This window comes from Rhinopithecus bieti, unplaced genomic scaffold (assembly GCF_001698545.2).
Source record: "Rhinopithecus bieti isolate Rb0 unplaced genomic scaffold, ASM169854v2 scaffold_23236, whole genome shotgun sequence".
NCBI lineage: Eukaryota > Metazoa > Chordata > Mammalia > Primates > Cercopithecidae > Rhinopithecus > Rhinopithecus bieti.
In genome coordinates, this window is record NW_016811820.1 from 3141807 (window position 1) to 3165855 (window position 24049).

The window sequence follows — 24049 nt, forward strand, 5'->3', positions numbered from 1 at the left end:
CAAGTCTGTAGTGGATGGAGGTGCCCCTGTTAGAGAGAAGGAAGAGCTCAATTCGTCGGTTCATTCTGGGCTCTCCGCTTTTCCATTTGAATAATAATTAAAGAAAACAAAAGCCAGGAAAATGGTCCAGGTAATAGAAGGAAATGCAGACTATTTTCTGAAAGCAAGGAAAATAATGAACATCCCCAAGATTAAGACCCAAGGAACGAAATCATTTGTACAAATGCTCTAAAACCCTAAGTAAAAAGAAAGTTCATTGAGGAAAAGGAGAGGGTACTCGTGTCGTTTCCCCTGAAGATTTTGGCTAAGAAGCTCTTTTCTGACTTATTAGGACAGTGGTCGGCCATAGTTGTAACCACCTGGATAGGAGAGAGAAGGGATCCAGAATGTTTTCACGATCAACCAGAGCCCCTTTGCAGTGGTCATCTTTCGGTTGTTTTTCTGTGGAGGCCTTTCTGAAGCACCCCGTTTCCCAGTTGCAAGAGGCATGGTGGTCCAGCCTTGTGACTTGTATCAGCCAAGTAAGGGCTCAGAAAGCTTTTAGTCGAAGATACACTCCTAAGCCTCTCTGAATATCCGGTCAGACTTACTTCCTTAATAACTTACTGGTCGGCGTCATAATAATGACATCCTTAAGTTTGGTTCAGACATTAGGATCACGTAAGTGTCTCTTTGTGAATCCCATGTGGAGCTGACAAAGGTGGCAGAAGCAAAAGGCCTGTTCACCCACAGCTTCTGTCCTTTTCACTCGAACACACACGCACACACACACCAAGTGCAAATAAAAACTTGGTCAGGAACCATTTCCTTTCCCTGTTTATGCTTTTTGCATTCAGAGACAGTAATTTGTTTTTATATTTCTTGGGGCCAATTAGACTCACTTTAATAGGTAATCCCAGAATTTTCAAAGGTTATGTCAGTTTGGTAAAACACTTTAATACACAGACTTGTTTTTTCCCTTATATCAATTCATTAATTTTGTAAGCCATGAATTTAACGTGAATTTACATTCAAAAGGAATTCCAACCCGTTCTAAGAAACACTTTTTCATGAAAGGATGGTAAAATACACATATCTTGAGTTTTTAGCTGGGAAACTCACATTGCTAGAAATCTCACTTAATATTTCAGTATAGCATCATCATGTAATTTTTGTCTTTATAACTCGTTATTCTTGATCTAGGTATAACTTGTTTCTCCCCATTAAATTTTTTTTTTTTTTTTTTTTTGACAGTTTGTTTTATGTAAAGGTACTGTTATGTGTAGTTTAAGATATCAGGAAGGCCCTCTGTATTTTTCATTATTCCTGCAAAATAGGAAAAAATCTATCTAGGGTTTATGGTAAACTGCATGTATAAATGTGTGCACTTCAATGTTTGTTTTGCACATACATTCATTTGTGTCTGGATTTGTTAATCATATGAACACCCCCATAAAAGAAATGTTAGAATTAAAGCGAAAACAGTCTTAATAAAATATTTTATCTTTCTGTATCACTTGCATTGAGAACTAGAACATGTCCCCCAGATGTACACAGGAATATTTCATCTTTGTCAGTATTACATGGAAGGACTAAATTGAATATCCTCTTTGTCCGTAAAAGCTAGCCCCAGAGTCCAAATATGCTGTGCTTCAGAATTCCCACTCCCCCTATTTCCTATATTTCCTTTTCCATAGTTATTCAACATTCTAGGCTTTTGCTTTCTCAGAATATGCATCTCTGTTTATCAAGTGTGAAAGATGAGTGATTTCTCACAAGGGTTATGTAGCAAAAACCACAAATATAGCTTGGCCATTATAACTTTAAATACAGATATATCCTCACATTATGTAGTGGAGATGCTTAATTTTTAATTTTCAAGTTCTAGAAATACTCAGTGCTTCTGAAACATTACAGCATTTTCCTTCAAAGCGACTTCCATGTTTATTTTCCAGAACATTAGTGTATGATTTAAATTGGCTTTAGTTTTACTGTTTAAACAGGCTTATTTCACCTTCCTCGAGCCACTGTAATAATTAGCAGACATGTTCTCTAGAAACTGGAAAGGAAATAATGCTGGTGGCACGCATAGTGGTCGGGTTTTTGGGCAGGACGGCTTGCGTCTTTTTGAACACCAAGGTCGTTTGGTTACTGGAAGGGACAGGGATCTTGGAGTCATCAGATGAATCTTTTAAAAAAATTAATTTCTGGCAGTGTTGGCTTACAGTTTTTAGTGAGGAAAAGCTTAGTGTTAAATAATAGGCATTTCTGATTTGTGAAAGAAAATTGAAAAATAGGCATGTCTGCAAATACCATGAAAAGCATACCATTTCCAAAATAATGATCTGTCAACGAAATTGCAAAATCATGTGAATGAGCTGAATTGCTTTGTGTACCATCTCATAGAAATATGTTTTGCACAGATAATGTGTCTAATAAGGACACATTTTTAAAATCTGATTTTTTCCCCCCAGCAAGTAGCTGCACTGCAGGTCTCTCTCAGGCAGTCAACTAGCACCACCTTATGGATGATTTGGGGACATTGCTGCTTCCCTGCTAGGCTTTTGTAAAATGTAGTAAATTGATTTAAAATAATGGGAATGTTGATGGTGATGACAATATTAATGACAATAATAATGCGTTTTTTCCCCTTCTTGTTTTCAGGCATCGGATGCCAGCTCTGAAAACTCTTCAACACTGTTATTGTAAACAAAGGTAAGACCCATTCATTCTCCTGAGTAATGGTTTATTTTATGTTACTTTCATTGTCATTGCCTAGGAAGAAAGAAGAGCCAGAGTGATCTTTCTCTTTTAATTCTGAAGCTACTGTTGATGTTTTGTGTTTTTGCTTGAGATGAAAGTCTGCATACTTTGTGATGCATTAACAACCAGTTTATTTTAAAAGAATACATTGAGTCCCTATTTAAATAGATTTGACTAATCACTACTACTGTGTGACTTTAATATAGAAAGCTGTACTAGAGAAGAATAGTTCTCAAAATGCCTGAACTTTATTGTTACTTATCAACTACCCAGCAGTAGGAGAAATATAAATAGCTGATGTGCGATGCAGACTCTAGTAATCAGTGGATGTTTAGAATTCACAGTATTATGGTCATAAACCAAGCCTTACTCTGCTGTGGGCTTTCTGTAAAGTTAATAAACGAGCAAGAGGGCAGAACTGAAATATGCATTATCCCATTAATTTCTTCCAAACCACAATCTAGAGTAAGAGAGGCTAATGATACAGCAGTACATTAAGGGAAAACTAACCTTAAATCATTGCCAATAGGTTTCTGCGCAGTTTTCATTTGTTAGCAGTATTGTTGGAAATAATGAAATTTAGGGGAGTCTCTAATCACGGGCTCTGAAAGGTGTATAATTTGAAAGGTACAAACCATATAAAGTATTTAATCTTCCCCTTTCCACTATCGAGCCTGATTTAGGGGCTGGTATGATAATTGCTCAGTAAAGATGTGCTTTCTATGATAATCTCTTTCTGTGTTACATAGACGACACTTGGTAACACTTGAACAGACTTGGGCCTTCACAAAGTGAAATTTGAGACCATTTCAGCCTTCTGTAGTTGCCTTGGCTAGCATTTTTGCTAGCTGGTTAGTAAGACATTTCCAAGTGCAGTTATTTTGAGCTCCCAGATTATTTTAGAATTTGAACCAATTGCAATTTTAAATAGTACATTATGTTTAGAGTTCCCTTGAGGTGTATGTGATTGCTGTTACTCCCAGAATTACTGTCATATTGAATTTTATCTTTTTTTATTGCCTAATGGGGTATTCCAGTTTTATATTTCATCATATTTTTTGATGGACTGAAAGTTTGTGTAAATGTGTTATCCATAATGCTAAAAGCCCAATAAAAGAAGATGTGCCATTCATAGCATACAGTGCTCGTGGGTAAAAATGCACCATTGTCTACCACTTGGTGTTTCCTTGTGAGAAAGGAGGGTGATGGGAGAGGGAGATTGGGGTAGAGGGCAGGTCACCAAAGGCAGGGCTTCTTCGTTTCTGCGGCCCCCCAGGACCTCTGCCACTCCCCAGGACCTCTGCCACTCCCCAGGACCTCTGCCACATGTGACTGTGTCTGTCTTCTGCTGATTCGCTACTAAAAGCTTTGGAATGTATTTCCCCTTTCTGGGATCTGGCCCTAAAATAAGAGTCGGCTCCAGGACCTGCACTTTGGCCACCATTGCCCTGAAAGACTCTCTTCAGGGCGGATGAACAGCTCGCCTTTGCCTCTTCCCTCTGGTTCTTTCCCCCCTTTCTTTCCTTTTCCAATCAAACGTTTCCCACATTCTTATTTTTGTTTACTTACAGAGTGTGATTTGTGGCATCTATTTGGTTGTGAATAGCCCTCCCCCAACAGGGTGCCTTTCTTCTGAGCTGCTTTTCTGGGGGTGATTTAGTTGCCTTGAAAGGATTAAGGTTTCTTTGTGTACACTAAAATCAACATAGGCTTTTTCTAAGCTTTGCTTGGGAAACCATACACAAATAAGCATTTTAGTTGATGGCAGATTATTCCTTTGCCCCTTATTTCCATCAGAATGGCCTTTCTTTTCTCCTCCAGAGTTTCCCCTTAATGCCTTATGCTAATTCCTGTTGGTAACATGAATGACAAGAGACGGAATCAGTGTGAATCCAGGTGGTGCAAAGTAGACTTACTGGTATCCAGCACCCCCTTCCTCCCTGGGGAGAAAGAGATTAAGGGGGGTGCGGAGGGGGAAAGCATCGGGGACAGTTTTGTTAAGGGGATTAGTATTCAGGCTGCTAAATATCAGGAAAACAACTTCAAAAAGGGATTCATTGTGTAGTGATAATGTCAATAATTGCTTCAGGACAGGTGCAGAGTCTTGTTATAGGCTTGTGGTTTTGGGTCTGTTTTTACTCCGGGTAGTCGCAGTGTTTACAGGATGGATGGCTGACAAGGCCTTCAAGGAACTGTCAGCTTCATGCACATCAAGTTCAAGTTTTCCTGTAAGGCGGCTTGCGTGCCTGAAAGTCAGGTCTCCTGTCTTTGTCCAGTAACTTTAGCCAAGAGCAATAAAAAGCATCGTAAGAAAGGGCAAATTTACACCAGGTAACAAACACAACTGGGGAAGTCTTCAAAGCCCCAGCTTATGGGACAATCTAACCGGAGTACAGGGGAGCTGACATGTGTATCCCTCCACCTCCAGATGTTTAAAGTTACACATCACCTCTCCCTCTCAAGAGGCTGGCAGTATTCTGGCCTCACAGGAGCGTGGCTTTAAGCTGCTGGTAAGATTATGCTGCTGAGCCTGGTGGCAGGCAGATTTGGTCCATAAAATTTCACTGTGGGAGGGCAGTGCTAATCTCACAAGCTGATTGTGGTGGGGATTGGGGGGGCACAGCCTTGATGTTGGGCTGCACAGTGTGGAGATGAAGCTCAGGCAGAGGCAACAGGGGCCATGGCTGGAGGCCCAGCAGTCAGCTCGTGAGCTTGAATAAGTCATTTACTATCTTTAGGTCAAGATTTTCAATCATAACGAAACCTGTTCCTGGGCCAGCATCTCTGGTGGGGATAAAACAATTAATTGGGAAGGGGCAGGAGTTGAAACAGAGTGGGTACAGTGAGTATATTTTGTATCACTTTTGTTCATTGATTTTATTTTGACTTTCCCTATGTTGTAGACGCCATCCAGTTTAATAGAGATTTTTGTGTTTAGGTGTTCCAAATGGTCGCTTTCTTCTGATGCCTTTTATTCCCTGCTTTAAAACAAGTTAATCAAACAGCACGTGCTTGCATGTACACACAACTTGCCCAATGAGGCCTGAGCATTTCGAAAGGGGTGTGGCATTCAGCAGGGCTTAGCATTGTAGACACAAAAAACAGTTTAACTTTAATCAAGGTCATGGTTGCTGTATTTAATCTTTATGTGTTTAAATGTTTACAGGATGTTCATGTGAATTTTATGAATCCTTCTGTCTTTGTGACTCAACCATCTGCCAAAGAAAAAATTAATTTTCCCAGTGAGACAGAGGCACAGAGAGAGACTTAGTGTCCCTGTTTAGTTGATTGAAATGCTGTAGGAGCAACAGGACCGGTACCCCAAAATCTGGGGTATTTATTCTAAAAAGGAACTTTCAGTCTATTCAACATGGCCAGTATTTATTATCCTCTCTTGCCTACTATAGATCCTTGGTGGTGTCACCAGTTTGGTCTGTAGACAAAAGTGCAGAAAATGAGTTCTTCTTTGCTGCACACAATTATCCTGCCAACATAATGAATCTTTCCTAAAACTCTTGGATTGCTCCAGAGCAGAGCTGCTTGAGGAGGAAAGAAAAAAAGGGAAGCCTGTCTGGGAGGAAAGAGAACACTAGTAGGGTGTCAGGAGTTCTGTGCAGCCCTCTGTTTCTAGGATGCCAGTCCTGGCGTGTGGCCATGGGCTAGGTTAGGGGAAGAGAAAAATCCCTGAATCGCTGCCTCCTTGGTTCAGAGCCCTCCTTCCCAGGATTTAGCCGGTAACCAAGATAAGTCATAGATAGACGATGACAAGTCAAGTCATGGATAGACAGTGAGAGGGGCACCATGGTGTATTTTACCCCGTGACTTTCTCACCCCTTCTTCTTCCTTCAACTTTGTCTCAAGTTGAAGAACTGGGTCCTCCTGGGGAAAAGCCCCCTGAGTTAGCCATCAGGGAGCTGTGCCCAGCTAAATGGGCATTTCTGAATGACTTGAGGGCATGGATTTCCTCCAGCGGGGAATGAGGCCCCTCATTCTGCTTCTTTCTACTGTGAGCACCCAGTGTCTCCTGAAATGTGAACAGCAGCAGAGCAGCTGCTCACCCTCATAGGCAGGACCCCACCTCACCTCCATCAGCCTGGGAGATTCTAGTGGACACTCACCAAGAAGAGCACCAGATGCAACAGTCTGGCCACCTGGAGCCCTCTCTGACCAGGACTGCTTTTCCTCTCCCAGTCTCTCCCAGGCCTGTTAGTGGAACACACCCGGCCTCTTCTTGGGGTTGGTTTTGCACTGAGAATTTCCAGTGGAATACAGATGAGATTGGAGCCTTTAGGTTAGTGGAGCCTTTGGATATTTTTGGCGGTACGGTTCTATCAGCATTGTAGAAAGAAGACCTAGCTTAAAAATTGCCTGAAATCTGAGGAGATGAGGTAAGAAACAAGTTACCCAGCGACACTGCTGGCTTAGTAACCAGGTACCTAATTCTTCAATGGCAACCATAGGACCTTATTCTTTAGGTTTAGACACAAGGGATTTTCTTGGTTTGGTGACAGAAAGGTAAAAGTCATATTGCCATCAAGGTCACCGTTGACTTTTAAGAAAAACGCATTCCCGCTGAGCATGGTCGCTCACACATGTAATCCCACAACTTTTGGGAGGCTGAGGCAGGAGGATTGCTTCAGCTCAGGAGTTCAAAACCAGCCTGGGCAATATAGCAAGACCTCATCTCTACTGAAATTCCAAAAATCCAGCTGGGGTTGGTAGCATGTATTTGTAGTCTCAGCTACTTGGGAGGGTGAGGTGAGAGGATCACTTGAGCCCAGGAGCTGCAGTGAGCCCTGATTGTGCCACTATAGCCGGGGTGATGGTGTGAGACACCATTTCAAAAAAAAAGAAAGAAAGGAAAGAAAGCCCTTTCCATGAAATAATTCTGAGCATGAAAATAATGCAGTTGACTGTGGAATAGCTTTCTTAAGAAAAAAATTTCGTTTAGAGTTTAAAATCCCTTCATAATGAACATATGGAGACCATTTTACAATTCCTCCTAGGGTCTCGGGTTTAGTCGTAGGGAGGACATGATGTAAAGTGCATTCCGGATGTGCACAAGAGCAAACTGTGCCAGTTTCAGCCTCTGTAAATTAGTTTTGTTTTTATCATGCCTTAAATTCCACATAAGGGAAAGTTAGACCATCACTCATTTAGTTTTCTCCCTCTGGACCTTCTTTGTACTATTTCAGAGCTTTTCTTGAGTTTTAGGAGATAGAGATGTCTGGAGAGTTAAGTAGTATTTAAGGGTAATTGGTGCTTGATGCAAGAGACAAAGGAGTTGTGAGTAGTTCAGTCCCTCCTCCTACTCCATACTGCAAATAGCATGCAATCAGCTCCTTTTGTTATGGAAATTGACCTTCCTATAGAAGCAGAGAATTTGTTGTATAGAATCATCCCTTGAGCCTTCTTGGAAACAGATGCCTTGTACTGTTAGTGTGAAACCACCAGTAAAGTCAAAAAATATTCCATGTTGCAGGAAAGTGTCTCCCACCATTTTTCCAATAGTTGCTTTTGCCGAACTGATCTTTTGCCGAGAATGCATGTGGTGGTGTATCCTGGGATACTGGATCCCATCACTGGAATTGTGAACTGGGTGAAAAATCCCAGGCATTCAAAGTGATCTTGATGATGCCTTTTGGGTAGAACTTTGACAGCTGCCACTTTTCCATCCTGAGTGCCCCTGTGATGGAGGAGGCATAGATTACAGTGTAACCCATTCCATTCTTTTAGTCAGATGTTCAAACATCACTCTGGTTACTTTTGAGCTCAGTGGAAAGCCCTTGACTTATACTGGGCGATTACTGCTGTCCTTTGAAAGAGTTTTCTCTATCCTTGGCAATATTGACCAAAAAGCTTGAATGTTCATCAGCCTCTCTTCAATCCATTCATAGTTAGTGTTTTGTGTAGTTAATGATGTAGTTAGTATTTGGTTGTCTCAGAAAGTAATACGCATTCATGATAGACAATTGGAAGTGAAAAATATCAGATCGGTTCTGTAGAGTCTAATGACAGTTGAGTGACAAAGGGCTCAGTCACGTGGGCCAACCCCAGACAGGAGGGTTCCTGAATGGAGGAAGCCCGTGGCTAGCCCGTGGCCTCTGGATTATTTCTAGTTTCTGACAACTGCAGAAAAATGTTGTTTTCTCTGAAAATGTATGTTTATTTAACTAGGTTTCTTTTTGCTTCACAATCTGGATTCCATTCAGTCAGTTACCACTCCAATTAACTAACAATTATTTAACATTAACAGTAATTACAGACGCCAGTTAAGCGCCTACAGATGTCAACTGTTAGCTTTGTACCTAATCACTCAATGAAATGGAGAAAGTTCAACAAACATCAATTAGCCAAGCAATTAGTATGAGTTAGGAAAGAGCATGTTATCATGTGTGAGCTGATTCAATTTATTTTATTTTGGCAGTAAAATACACACAGGCAAGCAGCAATACGTTCCTCAGATAAGATAAAACTCTATTGTTTTGCAGCTTACATAAGAATTCTTTTCCTTTCCTGTGCATAAGTCAAATACACTCTCGTCTGGAATTTATTTAACAGAATTTGTCTCAATTACTCCGAAAGCTCAGTCTCAGGAAGCACCTTTGGTGAATTATGAATCCAGTGACTGTACCGTATAAGGAAATGCCAGAATACTTCAGTGGAGAAAATGATTGGTTTCCACTCGAGTAATCCACTCCGTGCATTGCGGATTTTTACCACTTTCTTCCCGAACCTCTGGTGGAACGAGTGCAACAGTGATTTTATTAATTTCATGGTGCCTGAACTTTTACTCAGCTGTCTTTTATTTAGCCTGGAGCTAACATCAAAGTATTTTACCTACTTGCCTAGTCTGTGCTTTTAAAAAGTAGAAACAGCTGTCTATTGAAGATCCATGTCGTGAATTCACCAAGGAGATTCCAGACTCTCCTGAACTCAGAAGTGGCTGTTCCACTCTCTTTTTTCCCCCCTCCGCCTCCTCCACCCACAGAACTTGACTCCTGCCATGAGCTGAGCTTGCCTGGACTTACTGGGAGAGTGCATTCTGAGGCCTGCTGTGATTCTGTGAAGTGGCCCAGAAAGTGGAGATTCATTTTACCTCCAAGAGGAAAGTTGGGCATAGGAGCTGGGCCTCTGGTTCTCCTCCTACAAATGATTTCTCATCAACCCTTAAAGCCCTTGGATGGGAGTGGAAGAAGCCAATCCCTCATGGGGTGCTCTGCCAATCCCTCATGGGGTGCTCTGTCAGGTCTGTGTGCATCTTATGTGCAGAATTTTCCATCCGAACGAGCCTCTCAGCATGAACTGAATGCGAGAGTTGGGAAAAAGTATTCTGCCACTGGTATGGCTTGGGGTGAAGGGCCACCTTGTCCCATGTGCAGTTTCTGTTATAAAGCATTTCCTGGTATACACTACCACACCAGTACATGCTGGATCCTGACAGATGTCTTTGCTCTTCTGCATCAAGTCATCAGGTCTCTGTGAGTCTGCTTTGTCACATTTTGCTGCAGTAACAAAATAGCTCAGAGTCCTACAATAACTAAAGTCTCATGTTAGGTGTCATCTGCCAATCAGCCGCAGCTTTCCTTGTCTTTGTTCTAGGATCCAGGCCAAAGGAGCAGTCCCCATCGTGGTTATTCTTCGAGTAAAGGGGAAAAGAGCAAAGACAGAAGCAGGGAATGCCTCCACTTGGATGTGGGTGTGGCATTTCTAACAATCTCATTGGCCAGAACAAGTCACATGACCGAGCCTGCCATCAGTGGAGTAGAAAGTAAACTCCCACAGGGAGGAGCACAAGAGAAGAGGAATCCACAGGGGTGGGCCTTGGAAGGAAGAGAAAGCAAACACTGCACTGGTGATGCTATCTGCTACAGGCCCATTCCAGAAATCTGACAAATCAGGAGCTGTTGTCTCTTACTGTGTTAATGCAGACGGAATGGAGGGTGGCTTACATAGCTCTGATGATGATCTCAGTAGGCTTTTCTGTTAGAGACCTGGTAGCCTAATAGCCATTTGGTAGGAGTTTATATTAAGTTAGATCTGATACGTTGTCAAGAAATTAATTGCTTTCTTATTGTTTACTTGGTTAACTTATTGCTGGCTTTGAGTGACTTATGGAGAAGTTGCCCCAGAGTGCAGAAATGACTTCAATGATTTGCAAAGAATAATTGTTGGACCGGCCAGCTGTTTAGACTCTGCATAATTAACCCGAGGAAGCATGATGGCTATACAACTTTACTGCAAAATAGTATGCATTGTCATGGTTACTTTGAACATGGGCTTTGGATTTAATATTCTCACAGACACTGCTTTGAATCCCACTGCTTTGAAGACACTAGCTGTGGAACTTTGGGCTACTTAAAACACCTTAGAACCAATTTTTCCTTCTGTAAAGTGGGAATAACCAAACCCATCTCATGGAGCTCTTGTGAGGATGAAGTGAGGCAATGTATAGAAAGTGCTTAGCCTACCTTGTACCATATTTTGATCTAATTATACAGTGGGCTAAGTATTTTACATACGTTCTATCCCCTAATCTTCATAGCAGCTCTTATTTAGAAGAGAATTTTAGAAATAGCATCTCCATTTTATAGGCAGGGAAACTGAAGTTAGTTATGAATAGCTAGCATTTATTGAGGACTTTTCTTTTTGCTAGGTATTGTTCACTTTATATGTAATTCACTCATTTTTTAAATGAGTAAACTGAGGCTCAGAAATTAGGCAACTTGTCCAAGGTCATGCAGCTAGTAAGTGGTGGAGCTCGGTCCAGCTGACTCCCAGACATGTGCTCATAGCAGTCATACTGTGCTGGGCTCTGGGGATATGGCAGAGAATAGAAAGGAAGAGGATCTCTGTCCTTCCTGAGGGAGATACACAACAGGATGGTAAAAATTCGGATTGGGGGAAACTGGGTTCTATGGGAAGACACTGGCAGGAACCCCCAACAAGGACTTCCCTAGGGCTTTTCCTCCCATACCTTCCCAAAGTATTTCATCGTCTCATAAAACATAAGGTCCTGGAGGTTCTCATTCAGGACTTCTCCAGGATGTCAACCATTATCCCATCACCTGTGGCCAAAGGCGCCATAGTTACTGCAGCGCAGCGGGGCTCAGCTTAAGGCATCTCCAGTTTCCTCACTCTTCCATGCCCATTCTTGTGCCTTTGTGTGAACTGATCTTTAGTTTTCAGCTAGATTTTATTAGAAATGATTTAGGAATTTCAAGCAGGGGCATTTCCCTAGCAACCGATGACATAAGCACAAAGCCCAAATCTGTGCTGGGGAGGATGCTGTTAACAGGGAATGGCGTTCTGTGGGCTCCGATCTGCGTCTCTGACCCTCGTAAACCTTGTCTTCTAAAGAAGGAGGCTGAGAGCACATCATTGCTTTTCTAAGAGTCCTTTTGAAGAGGGAAATGTCTCAAGTGTGCCCGTTAATAGACTGATGTGGGAGGCAGTTATATTTGGATGCCTTTAAAAGCCACTTGGAAAACATTTTCCCCCTCTTATCTATCACCTTTCACATCTCTCAGCAGAGTAACACTAAAACCTAATTTTAGCCAAGATTACATCATTTTCTCATTCTCTCTTTATAGCAGGGAAAGGAGTTTCCGTAGTAAAGCTCCTCTCCCCGAAAACCCAGCTCCTCCGCAGGACCTCTTGGGCTTCTGTGAAGGCTGCTTTATCCATAAAGTTTAGTTTGACAAGGAGTCTTCTTCTGAAAGCAGATTGGTCAGCTGGTAAATAAATGACATCAGCGGTGATTCCATTTATATTCCTTCAATTGGCTTAAGGTAGAAGCCATATTGAAACTAATTCTTTTCCTTCACATGTTATTGAGCCCCAACCATGGAACAGGCTCTGGAGGTAGCAACACTGAATAATAGATGACACGCATCTGACTGGAAGAGTAAAATAGTTTAAATGTATTTTGAAATGTAAAAGTAGACTTTTCAAGTGCTATAATAGCAAAGTCACTAATTTAAAAAAAAAAAAAAATAGCCTTAAGACTTTCTTAGGTGGAAAAGCTGATCTGAGGTGAGCCCTGAAGGGTCAGCAGACCAAAAATAGACCAACCCTCAAACTGCAGAATTATGTCTCCCATTTAGAGAGCCCCAGAATCTGCCAGCTTATGCTCGTCATTAGACTAAAACCTGCCCCTTCGAGTTTTCCATTTTAAAAATTGATGCTATTGTCAAATGTGTTAATTAAGCTATTGCAAAGGTTTTTGGCAGTGCCATAAAGATCTGTACGTCACCTATCAATAGAGTCCACTTTTTAAATGTTTCTTCAGTTAGATTTTGTTTAAACCCTTTTTTTGAGACCCAGTCTCTCCTTGTTGCCCAGGCTGGAGTGCAGTGGCGCCGTCTTGGCTCACTGCAACCTCCGCCTCCCAGGTTCAAGCGATTCTCCTGCCTCAGCCTCCCGAGTAGCTGGGATTACAGGTGCCCGCCACCACGCCTGGCTAATTTTTTGTATTTTTAGTAGAGATGGGGTTTCACCACGTTGACCAGGCTGGTCTTGAACGCCTGACCTCGTGATCTGCTCGCCTCGGCCTCCCAAAGCGCTGGGATTACAGGCGTGAGCCACCGCGCCCGGCCTTGTTGTTTAAATTCTTACCAGGTTGGCCTGCCGCAAGGAGGTGGCAGGAGGGAAGCCCCATAACTCAAGCCTGAGCAAGACTATTTGTAAAGTTGAGATCACTCCATTTGACTTGCTTTTCTCATGGGTATCATGAGAAACTAGGGAGTGGCCTCCAAGACTCCTTGTGAATCTAAAGACCAAAGTTTGTGTTAGAAGTATTCTAGGGCCAGCCAGCACGGTGGCTCACGCCTGTAATCCCAGCACTTTGGGAGGCCGAGGCGGGCAAATCACTTGAGGTCAGGAGTTGGAGACCAGCCTGGCCAACATGGCAAAACCCTGTCTCTACTAAAAATACAAAAGTGAGGTGGGCATGGTGGCACACGCCTGTAATCCCAGCTGCTCGGGAGACTGAGGCACGAGAATGGCTTGAGCCCAGGAGGTGGAGGTTGCAGTGAGTGGAGATAGCGCTACCACACTCCAGCCTGGGCAACAGAGCAAGATTCTGTCTGGAAAAATATTTACATATATCTTTTAGGGCCTCTGAGAACCTGACGCTTCTGCAGAGGGCACACATTTTCCCTGCTAACTGTGAATGAGATCCTGAACACTTAGCATTCGAAAGCAGTAGTGCCTTGTAGCCGATACCAGGACTTCAGTCCTGAACTTGTGAACAGAAATATAAGCCTCTCTCTTCAAGAGATTGCACCTGTGTAAGCAAGCTCTTAAAGGTAAGAGGGGATTGAGTCCCGGTGCCAGAGAGGAGTAGAAAAGACAGTGGCCACAATTTGAATACCAGCTGTTAAGGTATTATGGTATTAACCTCCAGAATAAGAGTAACAATACAGAGTTCTCCTTCTCCGCTTGCCTGCATCTTGGGTGCTGTTAAAAGAGATGATTTATCTGCTCAGTAAATGTTTATAAAACCCCACTGTATATATAAGTACTTAGGGTTCCTTTGTACTTGACTTCTCAAGTGGAATGACTGTCATTTGGACCACTTCCTAGGCAGGGATTGCTGCAGGTTAGATGAGGGTGGGGGCAGGGGTGAGATACCAGAGAAAGTGCTCAGGAGCACCCCAGGGGCAACTGCCAGGCAGCTTCTTTTTCTGTGAGATGACTCATTTTACCACCGCGAATTGAAACGAGGCTTGCATGGGCCATTGTAGATAATCGAAAGAATGTCACCACCCTCCCATCTGTCTTCAGCTGTCACAGACTCACAGGCATTTCATCAGAGTTCTGGTACTTCAAGTTCATCTAGGTCTTTTTGACCGAAGCAATCTGACTTCCTACGTTTCTTTTGCTAGAAGGTGATAATAATGGCAGCTTCATTCACTCAGTGCTTCATTTGCTGTTTGTTGGTTTGTAACTTGATTCGCAGTCTTTTTGTGTCTTTGGGGGGAAGTTGGGTTTTAGAGGTGGCACACACCAAAATCATGAATGGATTTAAGGAGGGAGGGGCTGAGCTAATTTGATTGTTACCAAGTCCATAATGTGTTCCTTGGGAGAATTCCACTTGTCTGGACTGTGCTCCTCACTTTCTGAGACTGAGAACTGGAGAAAGGAGGAACGTCACAGACGAGACGGCAAGAAGCTTAGAAAAACAAATTCCTGGATTTGGAGCAGTGTGCTCTGGTGGAATATTAGATGACAAACTACATTTTGTGGTTTTGTTTTGTGCAGTTGGCTGTAGGGGCCACATGGCCCTATGTAATGACCTCTTCCCAAGATGTTAGACATCAAATCAGTTTGGTTTCTACCCCCACGGGAAGAGGAACTCCGGTCGCAAAGAGGCAGCTTGAGAATAACTGGTAAAGGATGACTTGCCATTTCCTCACTGGTCTCGCCTGCCAGGAATAACTGATATTTGACCACATGACCCCGTAACAACCTGTTACCCCTGTTTGGCCACGGCCTCACCCCCCTAGAGCACACCTTCAGGTCAGGCTCATGCCTGATTTGTGCCTTTTTTCCTTCTCAGGACCCTCCAGGTTGAGGGAAGACAGCTTTACACCTCCACCTTCTGTATTAGCTCCAGGATAAACTTGAAAACTGCCTACTGCGAATGTTCTTTTTTTTTTTTTTTTTTTTTTTTTTTTTTTTTTTTTTTTTTTTTTTGGCATTTTAAAAGTTAAGGCCGACTTTGCGATCCCTCTCAGCATCCCGCCAGGTATCTTATCTTATTCAAATATCCTAATTGCTTCTAGGGCTGCACATCATCCTAGCACCTAACTGACAAAATAGACCTTCACCTGAGGGCCTCATTATGCTTTCTGCTTCTGCCAAAAATACCTCCACAATACCTGCTCGACATCCTGGGCTTCCAAGTGACAAACAAATAATTGGGTGAAACAAACCCTGGGCGCCAAGCAGCTGCCATCGGTGTCGAAGCACAGAAGAGTCCACGGCAATAACAGTCACGGCGCTGCCTGGTTCATGTCAGAGCAAATCTTTGAACAGTGAGTTGTGCTGACACCAGAGAATGACAGCTTTGGAAATGGCATGCTAGTTACTGCTGCAAGTGAGGCCTCTCATGTAGACCATGACAAGCGGCTGTCATTTCCATACAGGTGAACAACTGACATCCTACAGGGGGGAGGACAGGAGCCATGCAAGAGGCTGTGTTTGGCAGTAGGTGGGGCCAGATTTCAGAGAGGAGTCCCAAGTACCGGCGACCCTCGCAAAAACTGGCCTAAGAACACACTCTCTTGGCGTGCCCCTTTACTCACTCCCCACTCATCTTCTCTGTTACCTCTTTAGGGTTCATCTGAGAGAGGGCTACAGAAATACAACCCAACATGCTTAAAGGATGTTTGCGTTTTCACTCTGTTCCCTCCACATCTTTTCTTTTTCTTTTTCTTTCCTTTTTTTTGAGACAGGGTCTCACTCTGTCGCCCAGGCTGGAGTGCAGTGGTGCAATCTCCGCTCACTGCAACCCATCCTCCAGCCTCAGCCTGCCAAGTAAGCTAGGACTACAGGCACAAGTCACCATGCCTGGCTCACTTTTGTATTTTTTTGCAGAGACAGGGTTTCACCATGTTGCCCAGGCTGGGCTTGAACTCCTGAGCTCAAAATGACCTGCCCACCTAGGCCTCCCAAAGTACTAGGATCACAGGCGTGAGCCACCATGCCCAGCCTCCTCCACATCTTGATATGTCAGGGATTGGGTTTCTGGGCACAATGCTTATTATAGAGTATGGAAAAGGCAAGGTTTCTGCCGATAAGGAACTCACCGTGAAATGGAATGGGTTAGATGAAATTCAGTGCAGAACTGGGTCTAGACCAGTGGTTCTCAAAGTCTGCATCAGCAATATCTGCATCCTCTGAGTGGTTGTTAGCCATGCAGGATCCCTGCCTCACCCGAAACCTACAGAAATGGAAACTCTGGGGGTAGAGTCAGAACTCTGTTTTTACAAGCCTTCCAGTTAGTTCTAATGCAGACAACTCTGGTCTAGAAACAAGGAAGAACATTTTGGCAGTGAGGTTTTGTAAATGCTCAGATGATTCACAGAATCGCTGGGTGAAATCATGCTCTATCACAGGGTCTGTTCTTAGTTGGGCGGTCTTTTTTTTTTTTTTTTTTTTTTTTTTTTTTGAGGCAGAGTCTCACTCTGTCGGCCAGACTGGAGTGCAGTGGCAGGATCTCGGTTCACTGCAACCTCTGTCTCCCGGGCTCAGGCACTTCTCCTGCTTCAGCCTCCTGGGTTTTTTGTTTTGTTTTGTTTTGTTTGTTTGTTTTTAAATATAAACTTCACCTGATCTGTTCAAAGTGACCCTGCACCTACCATTTCCAATCCTTCCACTCTCTATAGCCTTGTGAACAGGCCTCCTGGTGTTTAGCGTGGTTGTGACAGATGCTAGGCCTGTGCTTAGGGCTCTGCTCATCTGACTAGAGTTTGAAACCGTGACCTTGGGCCAATGTTATGCTGTAACCAGCTGAGCTAACTTGCTCAACCGCTTCTCAAAGACAAACTGTTCCATCGAGTTCCTTCTTGGCAGGTGCTGCATCACCAGTGCTGGCCTGCCATCTGTGTGAAGGGCTATCACAGCACAGAACATACACACATACTGGGCAAATGTGCCGTGATTCCCACTAACTCTTTTGTAAACAAAGTACTGTGTGAATTCTGTTTTAAACTGCATTATCCAGGATTGTAGAACAATGGGCAGCAGGGTTTTGAAATCTTTTTTTCTTCCGTATTGAATATTACAGTTTTAAGGCCATAAAACTAACACGTAAATTGAGGTTTCCCCAAAAATGTAAAACTGTAAGAAGTTTCAGTAAGTTACCTAAATAGTAAAGCTTTTTCAGTTGTTCTTCAGGAATAGGAATCTTCCAAAACTAGTTGTGTTAAAGTAGTGGTTCTCAAACTTTAGCCTGCAGCAAAATTAGCTAGAGGACTTGTTAAGGTACAGCTTGCCGGCTGGGCGCGGGGGCTCACGCCTGTAATCCCAGGACTTTGGGAGGCCGAGGCAGGCGGATCACGAGGTCAGGAGATGGAGACCATCCTGGCTAACATGGTGAAACCACGTCTCTACTAAAAATACAAAAAAATTAGCCGGGCGTGGTGGCGGGCGCCTGTAGTCCCAGCTACTCGGGAGGCTGAGGCAGGAGAATGGCGTGAACTCGGGAGGGAGAGCTTGCAGTGAGCCAAGACTGTGTCACTGCACTCCAGCCTGGGCAACAGAGCAAGACTCTGTCTCAAAAAAAAAAAAAGATACAGCTTGCCGGGGCCCCACCTCCAGTGATTTATGATTCAGTGTGTCTGGGCTAGGGCTCCAGAACTTACATTTCAAGTAAGCAGGTGATACTGATGTTTCCAGTCCCTTAAGAGCACTGTGTGATTTACATGGGTTAAATTTAAATGCCTTTTTCAATAGGGAATATTTTCAATAGGGAATATCATACCACTCAAAGGTGTGAAATGTATCTTTACATGTTAGATGAAATTGACACATGAAAGTGAATTCAGTTTTATCATCAATCAGGAGCTTTTTACAAAATGAAAATTTTCAACCCTAATTTAATATAGAAAATGTAGAAATGAACCCCAGATATACCCATTACCTAGATTCATATTTATCAAGACTTTTCCACAATTATTTTTAGGTGATAGACTGGATAGGATGATGTCCACCTTTTTTTTTTCTTTATTGCTGAAATATTTTAAAGCATGTCTCCGACAACATACCATTTTACCACTACGTACTTTAGTGCACAGCTATAAAAAAGAACATTTCCAGGCCGGGCGTGGTGGCTCAAGCCTGTAATCCCAGGACTTTGGGAGGCCGAGGTGGGCAGATCACGAGGTCAGGAGATCAAGACCATCCTGGCTAACACGGTGAAACCCGGTCTCTACTAAAATACAAAAAATTAGCCGGGCGTGGTGGCGGGCGCCTGTAGTCCCAGCTACTTGGGAGGCTGAGGCAGGAGAATGGCGTGAACCCAGGAGACGGAGGTTGTAGTGAGCCAAGATCATGCTGCTGCACTCCAGCCTGGGTGACAGAGCAAGACTCCATCTCCAAAAAAAAAAAAAAAAAAAAAAAATTTCTTTAAAAATAACATGCTGTTATCACAGTAACTAAATATGCAATAATTCCTCAGTGTCATCTGAGGAATATACCCATCCATGATCTCATCTCCATGATTGTCCCACAAGGGGTCATTTTACATGATCTGTTCACATCAGGATACAAGCAGGCACACATACTGTGTTTCTTAAATCTAGAGTGCTCCACCCTCCCCAGCTTCCCATTCTTTTCAAGTCATTGACTTGTTGCAGAAACCAGGTCAGCTGTCCTGAAGACTGCCCCACATTCTGGAGTCCTTGCGGTGTCATTTAGCTTGTTCCTCTGTCCCTTGTATTTCCTGTAAATAGAAGTTGGCCCTAGAGCTTTGATTAGATTCAGGTTAGACTTTTTGGAAAGAAAACTTCATAGGCATTTTAATGAACCTCATGTTGCCTCACATCTGGGAACACACAGTGTCTGGGTGTCCCAGTTTTAGTGATGTCAAAATTATTCAGTAAGTTTAGATTGTGGCAACCTGATACTTACATTGGCATGTTCCCCATCAAGCTTTTATCTAATGGTCTCATCTGTTGATGATGCTTGCCTGATGCAGTAATTCATTAGAGATGGCAGAGGGTGACTCTTGCAACATTATTCCACATTTATTGGCTGAAATTCTTCGGTACAATGGCTCTTTCCCTCATCAACTAGAGCTCTTTGGTTACACTCAAATATAATACAAGGAAAAGAAAATTCTCAATTCTCTCCTTTTAATTGCACATTTTCAGAGCAAAAAGTTGGTGCTCTACCAGGAGTTTATTAATAAGTCTGAACATTTCTCTGCATTTTTCTTACAATAAATCTAACCTATGCTTGCAGTGTGTTGAGCTTTTCTTACATGCATTGTGTTTATCAATTGGAGGGACAAAATATCTTAAAATTAGAAAGCTACTGCAAGAACAACATCGTCAAATGAGCTCATACAAGCTTAAGTGTGTGTGAATTTAGTCATACCTGCCCTTCATAGCTCTGTTCAAATGCCACATCCTCCAGGAAGCCCTCCTAGCTTCCCAAGGTTTGAACCTTTCCTGTGGTACTTCCTGCATTATGGCTTTTTTTTTTTTTTTTTTTTTTAAAGATGGTGTCTCCCTCTGTCACCCAGGCTGTAGCACTGGCATGATCTCAGCTCACTGCAACCTTCGCCGCCTGGGCTCAAGCGATTCTTCTGCTTCGGCCTCCCAAGTAGCTGGGATTACAGGCGCACACCACCACACCCAGCTAATTTTTGTATTTTTAGTAGAGATGAGGTTTCACCATGTCAGCCAGGCTGGTCTCTAACCCCTGACCTCAAGCGATCCACCTGCCCTGCCCTCCCAAAGTGCTGCGATTACAGGCATGACCACCACGCCCACTGCCTGCCTGTCTTTTATTGAAGTTGTAGATGTCCTCTTCCCCTTTTCTCTGAACTCAACCCCTACCCTACCCATGGTGACCCACAGGGTGCTTTGTAATGTCTGTTGAACCTAAATGAATTAAAACATAACATCCTAAAAGTGATTCCAAGCTTTGGAATTTAGGTTATCACCTGAGAATCTAAGTGACTTGATTCAAGAAAGTAGGCAAAAGCCTGAATCATGCTTGGTCTGATAAACCCATTTGGCATTATTCGAAAATCTGATGATCTCAACTGGGTATTTTTCAAGGAAGGAGTGGGAGGCTGCCCACATATATTGAGTGCCTACAGCGTGCCACGGATTTTCACCTGCTGATTTATTTGATTCATAAAGCAGCCTAGCCAGGTTGGTCAGTCACCTGTGAGAACACTGGTGACTGGTAAGTGACAGTGAGTTCTTGTCATCTCCTGTCATTTGCCCTTTCTCTTACACCAGCCCAGCATAAAGAGGATCGGGGGCTTCGGTTTGGTGAATTTAAAAATGTCTCTTGTTAAAGGCCGGGCGCGGGTGGCTCACGCCTCTAATCCCAGCACTTTGGGAGGCCGAGGCTGGTGGATCACGAGGTCAGGAGATTGAGACCATCCTGACTAACATGGTGAAACCCCGTCCCTACTAAAAAGAAGCTGAGGCAGGAGAATGGTATGAACCCAGGAGGCGGAGCTTACAGTGAGCAGAGATTGTGCCGCTGCACTCCAGTCTGGGCGACAGAGCGAGACTTCGTCTCAAAAAAAAAAAAAAAAACTTCGTCTCAAAAAAAAAAAAAAAAGTCTCTTATTGACAACACAGCTTCTCATTCAGCCTGACCTGTTTGAAGTATATCTGGGGTGGAAGATCCTGGCGATGCAGTTCCAGCCTGGGAAAACTCGAGGAGCGGTTCGGTACAGCACCATGGGTAGCAGGCTGACAGTGTGTGCTACATGTATTCAGTTACTTCGTTTTATGGGAGATTTCATGTGATACTGAGATGTAACCTCCCACCAAATGAGATTTATAGAATTGGAAAGGTATATTTCTAATCAATAAACATCAAACTGGAAAATCTGTAAAGGCATTTTAAGTGATAGTAGTTATGGCTGGAAATCTCCGTGGAGTTCATTTTTTTTTTTTTTTTTTTTTGGACTGTTTAAGTCTTGACACTTGTATTTATTTAGAAACTGGGTTTCGCTCTGTCACCCAGACTGGAGTACAGTGGCACAATCATAGCTTACTGCAGTCTTGAACTCCTGGGCTCCAGTGATCCTCCTGCCCTAGCCTTGTGAGTAGCTAGGACTATAAGGTACGTGCCATCACACCTGGCAAATGTTTTAATTTTTTGTGGAGACACAGTCTTGCTGTGTTGCCCAGGCTAGTCTGGAACTCCTGGCCTCAAGTGATCCTCCTATCTCAGCCTCTGAAGTAGCTGGAACTACAGCCCTGTACCACCATACCTGGCTAACTTTCTTAAATATTTTTGTAAAGATGGGGTCTTGCTGTATTGCCCAGGCTGGTCTGGAACTCCTGGCCTCAGGCAATCCTCTTGCCCCTGCCTCTCAGAGCATCAAGCTCCTGGTGCACTTTGTAAAGTACCCTTTGAGGATGTGTATATTTGTATGTGTCAGTGAGAGGAAATTGATCTCCAGAGGGGTGGGTGGAAGAGCACTTGTCCCTAGTTAATCCTTTTTTGCCTGTTCTTTAAAAAGCGTGATAGATAGGCCAAGCCACTTAGAGTTTTCTGGTGGCAAAAGTTCAAGAAATTCCTTCTATTTATGCACTATCTGTGTAGCTTCCTCTTTGAAGTGCCTCAAGCCCTCGCCAGCCTCTTCTTGTCCGTTGCTGGTCTTTGGCTCTGGGTGCCAGTCAGCCTCAAGGGCGGTGCTGCCTTTTTTGGCAGAGTATCACTGTTAAGCCACTTTTCGTCTTTAAAAAATGCTACACAGAGGTTTTTGAACCTGAAGTGCAATTATTTTAAAGGCATCCTCACCACTCACTTCCCGAGTGCTCTGTTATACCCAGTGCCACCTGCCAACCGCAGTGAACATCCAGCCATGTTATTTCTTCCATTCCTGCCCTGGAGTAAAGTAGATTCACTGAGCTGATGACTCGTGTGCATTTGTACATTGCAGCCTTAGCTTCCCTCTTGAAGCATGTACAGCATTCATCACCCACCATTCATTCATTCACTGCCCACTCCCACCACAGCTGTTTCGTGGTCTGTCTGCTGTCTGTGCCACCCCCAGCCCATCAGGTGGGCCTTTTGGTAGTGATGAGGTCACCTGTGGGGGAAGAGCTTTAGTTTCCTCTCCTCAACTCGGAAAGGCCTCTTCCTCTTGCTCAAGAGGGTGCTGCTGCTTCTGCCTCCTTCCCCAGCCAACCTCCATAGTTAGTCCAGCATTTCCATCCCAGCTCACCTTTTCAGACATGGACCCTCAGTCAACTATTCCCTTTTCTCCTGGCTTTCTGTTTCTCCCCGTCTCCTTAGCTGGGAGACTCCTTAAAAGAGTATCCTTAGCTTTAAAAACAGTGACACAGGCTGGGCGCAGTGGCTCACGTCTGTAATCCCAGCACTTTGAGAGCCTGGGGCGGGTGGATCACTTGAGGTAAGGAGTTCGAGACCAGCCTGGCCAACATGGCAAAACACCGTCTCTACGAAAATACAAAATATTAGCCAGGTGTGGTTGCACACACCTGTGATCACAGCTACCCAGGTGGCTGAGGCACAAGAATCACTTGAAACTGGGAGGCCGTGGTTGCGTGAACTGAGATTGTGCCCATGCACTCCAGCCTGGGCGACAGGGTAAGATTCCGTCAAAAACAAAACAAGACAAAAAAGCAAGAACACAGAGATGCAAACAATAGATCTAGCCCTGTTGCTTCTTCTTGTACTTCAAATAAACAAGCCTTTTTTGATATCTTTTCTCATTCCCCTTTGTATAAAATACCTTGCATTGGTGTATCTTTTTGGTGATAATTAAGGTGACTATATAACTTACTCTCCAGGCCTGTACACTTTTGAGAGTGAAATTGACTGTTTCTTAATCATTGTCCTGGGACAACATGCCTCACCCTGGACTGTCCATTTAAACCAGGGCGTGTAATCACCCAAGTGATCATCCAAGGTTTTTCAGTTTCTCAGAGTGGTTCAGTCCACTCGTGATGATACTGCCATTTGTTGAGTACTTACTATGAGACAAGCTTTGCTCTGATCACTTGGATTAACCCATGGAACCCTCACAATGCCCTTGTGAGGTAGATGGTATGAACACCATTTTGACTGTGAGGAAACTAAGGCTGAACAAGTTGCCCAAGGTTACACACTTAGTTTCGTCCTCCATACTCACCCGATGCTACATCAGCCCCCAAGGTCAACATCTATATCTCCCCCGAGCTGTTAGCAGAGATTTCTAAATGTCTCCTCAATTAAAAGGAGTATACACTGTAAACAAGAGTGTCGCCTTCCAAAGTAAGTGTTTAGGGTTGCCTGACTGTCAAGGGCTCACTAACAGGAGTGAAGTACTTAATTCTTCTCTCAAATAGCACGTGGAGCTGGCTTGGAACAAGCAGGGCTTCCCCATCACTAATATTCTCTAAAACACACTTTTGTTTCTCCCCCGAGATGGAGTCTCACTCTGTCGCTCAGGCTGGAGTGCAGTGGCTCAATCTCCACTCATTGCAACCTCTGCTGCCCTGATTCAAGTGATTCTCCTGCCTCAGCCTCCCGAGTAGCTGGGATTACAGGCTCCTGCCACCATGCCCGGTTAATTTTTGTATTTTTAGTAGAGACG

At 43.6% G+C, this 24049-nt stretch overlaps 1 protein-coding gene across 1 annotated transcript in view; it reads left to right on the forward strand.

Moving 5' to 3' along the window:
• Positions 1-24049, forward strand: part of AUTS2 (activator of transcription and developmental regulator AUTS2) — a 1233574-nt gene that overhangs the window by 1133083 nt on the left and 76442 nt on the right. The window contains 2 exon segments of the mRNA XM_017895186.1: positions 2644-2659; positions 2662-2694. Of these exon segments, the coding sequence (XP_017750675.1) occupies positions 2644-2659; positions 2662-2694 (49 nt within the window).